Source organism: the organism of the source record quoted next, unplaced genomic scaffold (genome assembly GCF_019419815.1).
Source record: "Pyrus x bretschneideri cultivar Hongxiangsu unplaced genomic scaffold, Pyrus_bretschneideri_v1 Contig34, whole genome shotgun sequence".
NCBI lineage: Eukaryota > Viridiplantae > Streptophyta > Magnoliopsida > Rosales > Rosaceae > Pyrus > Pyrus x bretschneideri.
Window position 1 is genome coordinate 3,725,434 of NW_025999657.1, and position 8,754 is coordinate 3,734,187.

The 8,754-nt window shown below is 36.8% G+C and overlaps 1 protein-coding gene across 1 annotated transcript; it reads left to right on the top strand.

The window, feature by feature from the left end:
* The first annotated feature begins 3,219 nt into the window (after positions 1-3,219).
* Positions 3,220-6,382, top strand: LOC125480606. Its single transcript, XM_048591612.1, has one exon. It carries the CDS (start codon positions 3,646-3,648, stop codon positions 5,908-5,910), a length of 2,265 nt encoding a protein of 754 aa, XP_048447569.1. The 5' UTR covers positions 3,220-3,645; the 3' UTR covers positions 5,911-6,382.
* Positions 6,383-8,754: the final 2,372 nt, after the last annotated feature.

Below are 8,754 nucleotides of genomic sequence, written 5' to 3' on the forward strand. Positions count from 1 at the left end.
ATATCTCTAAACATGAAATTACCAACTTGCCCTTGGTATACAATGTTTCATAAAATTTTAACCGTAATTCCAATTTCAATTCCGCTTGCGCCTACGCGTTCGTACCTTCGAGAATTTTAAGAATACGATAAAATAGTAACTTGTACGAGTCACGAAAAGGCGGTCAACAAAAGTCAACAATCTAAAGTAGCCAAATGGACTGAGAGAGCCCACCTGTTGGAGATGCTCTTATAATATAAGAGGTTAATTAATTACACTAACAAGGTTTATCATTTTTTCAAAAAATTATTTCATGTTTGGTAAATTACACTAACACTCTTAGTTTCAAATCTTCAAGATATAAATAAAAGAATAATGTACAACTATGTTCTCAGAAAGAAAGGTACTTATGTATACGAAACTAACTCCCTGCATTATTAGAGCATCTCCAAAGGAGATATCAAATTGTCCAAATCATTAATAACGGTAACAAAAGACAGCATTAATGTTTTCCAACCGAGAAGCCAAATTTGATGTGACATGACATGGATTGACATCTCTCCCCTTTGCTGCCAAATTTGACAGCACCTTCAAATTTTTTTAAATTAAATATTAAATGTTTTTTATTAATTTTTTATTAGTTTAAAGCATTATCCTTTTGTTTCTTTTCATTCCCAATGCAAAGAAAGTACATGAATTATTATTTTATATTTAAAATTTGACATATCGGTTGGAGAGCAAAAGCTTAAAAGATGTCAAAGTGCCATGTAAGCCTTCAAATTTAAATTTTAGGTTTAAAATTTGAAATCTCTCATTTGGAGATGGTCTTAGGAACTAATATAGAGATAATGGATGAAAGACCTCCACATTAATTAACCATAGTTGTTAAACAACTTTAGAGAAGATAGCTACCTCCACTAACCCATGTGCATTGTCAAATGAATCTTTCTAAATCACAATTTTCTTTTTAATTAACCCTTAAATATTTTCCTTCTCTATTCATTGAGGAAAAATAAGGAAGAAAGTATTATTTGATCAATCTAAAATGAGGAAATTGTAGTAATGGTCCCTCAACTTTAATTCAATTGGAGTAATGGTCTCTCAACTAAAAATTCATGACCATTGATTCCTTAACTCATCAAAATGCCCATCTATGGTCCTTTTCATTAACTCCATTTGAATTTCCGTCAAAATAAGTCACATGCCATGCATGTGAGGCTGAATTAAGGGGCAAATATGAAAAATCAAATGAGAAAAATTGTAGTAATGGTCCTTTAACTTTAACCCAATTGGAAAATCGTCCCTCAACTTTACCCAATTGGAGCAATGGTCCCTCAATTTTATCCCAATTGTAGCAATAATGCTTCCAATATGACTCATTTTGATGAAATTCTGATGGAGTTGACGAAAAGGACCATAACTGCACATTTTGATAAATTAAGGGACCAATGGTCAATTGAGGGATCATTACTCTAATTAGGTTAAAGTTGAGGAATCATTTCTACAATCTCTCATCTAAATTACATTCAACACTTAGAATGATGCTATTTGGAGACACACACACATAGACACATAGATATACATATATATAAAGTTGATATCATCAATTTCGGCACATTCTCTAAAAGAGTGAGTCACATTATAGAAAATACCTGCATGAACAATAAAACATGTCAATGATAATGTTAATTTTGTGTGTCTACGTAAATCTATATTGTATGCAAAATGGAGCAAGGAGCAATTGTTCGGGCGAAGATTTCTCCAAAGAGGGCTCCTCGGCACTCAACACAGCTCCCTAAGGGATTGGCACTTTGGATGTGAAGTCTAGCTCTTGCCTACTAATGTACTGCAAGAGGAGGACAAAGTTAGTTTTGAAAGGTGCCTTTGTAGGGCCTTAGGTGTAGGCCTTGAGGCTTGCAATCAAAACTAAGTGCTAGGCATGTCACTGCTATCTCAGTATAGTAGATGTAGAACAAGATTGTGCTTAGTCGATTACTTGCGTCCCAAGTTACTCGGACTTCTTGTTATCAAAGAATTGTCGTGGATGAGTTAAGCACACATTAAGTCCTTTTTCTTGCCTTGTGATCAAAGACTTTCAGTTCATAGTCTTGTATATTCGAAAGCACTTGGAGGGTAGTGACTCATCAGCTTTTTACTTGTATTGCCACTGAAAAGTGCTTTTTAGCTGATTGTGAGTTAGTCCCCATCACTTGACATTTAAATCATAGGCACATGGCCAATGCATTAATGAGAAGGCGCCAATTTGTCATTGGGCTTGATGCATGGGCTTCGGGCAAGTCTCCCTTCTAATTGACATTTCTAGGCCATCACACACTTGCAGCCTAATGTTCAAATATTAACCCAAACAATAATATTTCTTTTTTTTTTTCTTTCTTTCTTTCAATATCACTTCAAGATAAACCAGTCTTTTTACTTTGACATAGATGCATCCCATTGCAAAGCCTTGACCAGTAGCTATCATCTAATTGATTCTAAGCATTTCATGTTCGTGCATGCATGCATGGGATCTCAAGAATTTTCACGTTAATTTGGTTGTAAAAAGAAACGGACAATAATGCATATTAAGTTAGTCAAAGAGAGCAACTTCCATGCAGAAATCCATGCCATGTAAGTCGTCCAACTTAGAAATGTGTTGTCACATTAATCAAGTCATTCCACATGATATCACCTAGTATTACAGGCGCTCATGACATGCTTAATATTCCATCCATGGGAGGGGGTGGATGGATATTACTTAACCTCCACGAAATTAATGTGTTCGGAAAAGGATATTACTATCATCCCTCGAGACAATATGTTATTACCATGGTAATTAAATCAGATTAATTTGGTTACGCCTAGGGATGAAAGATGTATTTTTGCATAATTTATGTGTATAAAAAGTGCATGTCACTCTGCCTAAATCACTCAATTACATTCAACACTAGTGTGTTTCTTCTCTCATAGCCAGTGACCAATAGAAATAGCTATCGCCCAAGACTGAGTTCCTGCAGGTTTTACTGCAATGGCCCTCGGTTACATGGCAGAAGAACCCCCTTGCGTCTTCCTGCAGCTGCTCAACATATGTTCACCATACACGGAATGTGGCCGACAAATTTCTCAGCAATAGTAACATGCACTGCTCCTACTCAAGCTGCAAAGTTTAACATGAATCCGGTATCTATGTTAATTCATGCTTCATTTCCCAAATATTCTTACAACTTCATCGATTCTTTTTAATATTGTAGCTATGACCAAAATCTAAGTAACTTTTTTAATTATAATAATTAGTTGAGAGGAGATCAGCAATTGCTAAGAGACATGGATATCGAGTTAGTATATATAAGAGCGTATTTTAAGAAAGAATTAAACTACATGAGAATAAAGACGAGATGCTGACAAATTTGGTACTAAAATAAAGCCTAAACTGCTCCACTTGACTCCCATGATCAGTAAGCTACAAAAAAGTAAACCTGCTCAGGCTGCTCTCAACAAGAAAAATCCAAACGAGAACATAAAATATTCAAAACATTCTCCTACACTCTAGTCAAACGTTAATGAAGGAATGCAACAGTGTTAACACGGTAAAGCATTTAAACCTAGGCGGACCTGAAATTCTTGATAACATATTCAACATTCCACAACACAAACAATTAAAAAAGAAAGATGGGTGGCTGTGACATGAACGGTAACCTGTATGAGGAGAAGTTTAGTGCACCAATGCCTTGGATTGGCATGTATGTAGCAGCAGCATCCTTGGCCTGTCTGATTGCAATGGCTGCAGATGTAATCCTCGGCATCTGGCACCATAAGTACTGGTTTCCCTGCAAGTTCTTCTCCATTAATGCCACATCTCTGACCTTGATAGGTGTAGCCATCAAATTGTCGGTGGATCTGAACACTGCCATGCCCAACCGTCACGACCAGCTTGCAAAGCTTAGCAGTTCTGCCTTGATCTGCACAGCAATGGCTAACTCCATGCCGTCTCTTGGAGCCATGGAAAATGAAGAGATGTTCATGAATGTAATTGCCTTGGGAATTCTAGTCATCACCCTTATTGTCAATATTTGCATCCAATTAGCTACCGGTGCAATCTTTGTTTTCTGGAAGGAGCACGCTTCAGTTATGTTCATCATGCTTGTTTTGCTCCTCATGCTGATTTTCTCGGCTTTAACGGTTCCAACAACAAAGAATTATTTAGAAAAAGGGTACAAGAAAAGATACCAATTATCTTCAAAAGAATGCACAAATGCAAGTGGTAGAAAAGAAGTTACCAAACTCAGAGACACATTGACAAAGCTTTGGCTGATGGCTCACACCTCTAGCCCTCAATTTGTGATGGGCAGGTCAGTGACATGCACTGCTTCTGGAGCTTTCTGTCTTTTGAGTGCCATGATTTTGGCCCAAGCCATGTTTAGAACATACTTGATGCCATGGTCCATTAAGTTTTGCAGCGGGGAATCAGACTACAAATTGACAACCACTTTGATTCTATTTACGCAAGCAGTTGCAGTAGGAGTTGGTACTATTTCCCCGGCGTTTAGATGGTTCATCGCCATCAACTTTAAGTGCCCGAAAAGAGGAAATATAAGCTACAGAAAAGAATTCGAAATAGAAAGGTACTGGATTCAGGGGCTTGCGGAGTTGAAAAAGTGTCCATTAACTTTTAGAATCAAATCTCGGGACTGCAGGAAACTTGCACATGAAGCAAGAAACAAACTTTTGGACTTGTGTATTGCAATGCAAACGGGGATTGTCCTATCAAGCAAAGCAATTCGATCAATTTCCATTTTCTTGGTGAGTCGAATCTTTTTACTCAGCGACTTGTTCAGGGAGTGGAAGAACAAGAAGTTGGAATTCGACTCCATCCCAATGTCCCAGAAAAACCCAAGGCAAGATCTTAGTAATTATGTTCTGTATCTTGAAGGTGAGGATGCGTTGGTTCATTACATGATGAATTCCAACTGTGATGCTACTGATCATTGGACTCAGAAGGGAATGAAAGAAGAACCCAAGCATCTCATTAAGCTGTTGGAGAAATTGACAGCCTCACAAGGATTCAAGGGAGTGGCAGAGTTTGACAGTGATCAAGTTCCCTCTCTACAATGTGAAGAACCTCCAAATTGTTGGGCTCTTCCCGTTGTGACACTAACAAGTATTGCACTTGCACTTCCAAACATCGGTTCTGGTTCAATCGAAAATCTGATAGATGGGGTACATGAAGGGCTCATGTACATGAATGCTATTGAGGAACAGCTGGATAGCAAAGGAGTTCTTGCCAACATCAGAAAGGCGGCAGAGGTCGTGTGGCTAAGAGTTGATCTATATCACACATGGCTAGATTTGGATCTCAGAAAATTGTCACGTCAAGGGAAGAGTCTAAAGGAAACACTTGAAGAACTTTCTGAGACTGCAAAATCCATATTTGAAGAATGTAGAAAGCGGCGGATGAGTAAGGAGAATGTGTGTTCGAGAGATATCCCTTCCAAATGGTCTGTTAAGGAGCTTGCCGCTAATTCCATGTACAGGATAAGCCAAACTCTTCTGCTAAATCCTGATGGCCAAATCAATGAATCAAGTGAGAGATTGTATGAATCAATGGTTGTGATGATCTCTGACATAATGGGTGCGTGTCTAACAAATTTACAGGAAGCTATGGCAATCAAGTGTTTTAACAGCACAATTGAAGAGAGGGAGGAAAGTGTGAGACTTGCAGTTCACGTTCTTGGTAAAACTGAAAGGATTCTTTATATTGTGGAACCTGGTATTCCTTCAAATTTGGATCATCACCAAATGGCATGCATTGATGAGTGGCGTTCGGCACGGAAACCCCAGATAAATTTCAAGGCGTGCACATCATTTCCAATATCCGAGAGTGACAGGGATTCTTCGGCAGGCTCAAGTGATCACTTTTACCTGACGATGGATTAGGTTTTCTAGGCTGCTGTACTCTAGCATAAATAGGCTATTAAAAGACTCTTGTATTCAGCTTTTCATCAATAATATTCCAGAATTTAGATTCAAGTGTTCTCTTGGGATTTTTCCCTAGAACTCTGTTAATTCACTTCCTACTACGATTTGGCCCTATTTTACCCGCTGGACAGTTCCTACTGCCTTGCATCAGACTCTACAATTAAAACTAGTTGAAACATCTTTTAACTATACGTAAATTATCCTTAAAACTAGTTAAGATCATAGCATACAGAAACAAGAGGCTCAAGTTCAATGCATGCTAATTAAGCCACCTCAAACTGTTCAAAATTACTAAATTTAGGACATTATCTGCATATAGGAAGGATGAGCGGCTGAAAGAATTCGTTGACTACGTATCCCATTGCAAACAGATATCCATTCATCGATGGTGTCTAATACTTTTGCAATACCGTCACTCGAAACATCAAGACTCGACACTGCCGAGCTAGATCGTTTTACTTGCAGCCTTTCCTCACAAGCCTGTGACATATATTTTTCATGCATGGGAACAAGAGAAGAAAATTACAATTAAGTAGATTATCATTTACCAACTAAAACGCTTTCCCCAACTGACCAAAATGCAATCACATTACTAATCTTGGCAAAGACCCAACCTAAGCCATAAGCCATTGATAGGAATTAAATTTTTGTTTAGAGGAAAAAACAGAAGAATAACCAAGTTTCAACAACATACCATTTATCTACAATAGATCTCAAGGTCCACCTTCATTAGACTGCAAAGCGACAACGTTCAGCATAGAACACACTCTTTGTGATGCATGTGTAAATTATATAGAGAGCAAACACTTGTTTATAAGGTTAAGGTGTTATGGAGTGATGAGGAGGTTAAGATTAACTATATGGTGGGTTTATCAGGAGTTGTATAATGAAGAATATTAGCCTCAAGCAATCTCGATATAACTAGGACTGTCTTAGGCTCTTTGCTGATATGTTTGACTAGAGTTTTCACGGTGATAAGGTTAGTATGATAAGCATCACATAATGGGAAGTGTCCTTATTGAACTCCACTGTGTATTGTGTAAAGCTGGGGCCTGCACTCTCACAATACGCGCAAATATTCCTAAAATGAGTGTTGCAGAGATGAGAATGTTTCGTTGGATGTGTGGGCACATGAGAAAGGACAAGATTAGGAATGAGGATATTCGAGGTAAATTAGGACTAGCTGAAATTGAAGATAGATGAGAGAGAATCGGTTAAGGTGGTTTTGTCATGTGAAACGAAGATGCTCCGATTAGAAGATGCAATCACGAGATAGAGGCTCAAGGCCAAAGGGGTAGGGGAAGACCTAGGAAGACTTGAAGAGAGACTCTAAGAAAAGACTTGGACTATTTGGATCTAACAGAAGAAATAGCACAAAGTTCTAGGATTCATATAGTCCACCCCACTTAGTGGGATAAGGCTTTGTTGTTGTTGTTGTTGTTGTTGTTGTTGTTATTGCAGATTAAGAACTGACTGCATATTATCTGGGAAGGACATGCACGAGCATGTGATGGCTAAAGCCATTCTTATTCGTATATGTTCATCACAATATGTATGTCAGCGACGGCACTTGAATTCTAAACACGGACACTGATCCTCTAAAGAAGTTAAGTTGTTCATGTTTAAATTTTAAGTGGCACACCACTTTGTAAGTCGATACATGAATCAAATATCATTATCAGATCACAAAGGTCTGTAATTATAGTTAAAGAAATTCATGTATCAGCTGCAAGGGTGTTGTGATTAAAGAAAATAATTCACATTTTTCATCCGTCCAAACATGTTGATTTTTTGATATGTAGTTTTGGGGAATAAAGATTAATACTTTGAATGATATATGTGCTTTGACAGCAATGAATCCTAGCTCCATGAACCTGAACACAATTGAACCACTCACTGGTATCAACTATAAGAAATGGAAGCAAGATCTTGAGATCGTGCTGGGAGTTATGGATTGGGATTTAGCACTAAGGAATGAAGAACCACCTGTGCCAACAGAAGACAGCACATCGAGCCACTGACTTGGTCCTAGATACTCTTCGGAACGAAGTGGAAGAAGGGAAGAGATTCTCGAATGAGAAAAAAGGATCCAATGACTTCAATGGGATCTTGTATTTTCTGTGATACAAGAATTCTTTTTATTTATTTATTTATTTATTTATTATTATTATTATTTTTTTCTTAAAATTTTTTTTATTATCTTTTTTTATTAAGTTAAACTCAGTAATATCTATATACACTATAGAATTAATGGTTGACATAAGAGACAAGGAGCTATAAATATTTTACTTTATCTCTATTTTTATCTGAGATTTTATTGTTTTTTTATCGGATTTGTTTATGCAGAATCTAATCAATTAGAATTTTAATTTTTTTTTTGTTATTTTAATGTCTTGATTGGTTTGGATTACATTGTGCAATTTAGTCTTTTTATTTTTATTTTTTTTAATTTATATTTACTGAGATTCTAATTGTATTTGCACATTTTAATTAGGGAAATTTTATTCAAACCCATGTAACCTCTTTCTACACCCAACTTAAATTTTAAATGTTAATTGTTTGTTTTATCATCTTGCATATTACCATCAAGTACAAGATGAAATTAATAATAAAACTACAATTTATCAATAAACCCACACATTATAATTAAACGATACCATCACTCATTGTTTATCTTACGTTCATTCCGACTAAAACCCTAATAACTCTTATACAGAAAAATAAGTTTTTTTTTATCGATGGCTAAAACCGTTTTTCCAGCAAGGATGGAGGAGTTGGATGAACCAACATCTCACTCTCAAA

Bases quoted from the DNA above. Each gene is read 5' to 3' on its own strand.
- LOC125480606 (XM_048591612.1), top strand. From the start codon at position 3,646: ATGGGTGGCTGTGACATGAACGGTAACCTGTATGAGGAGAAGTTTAGT.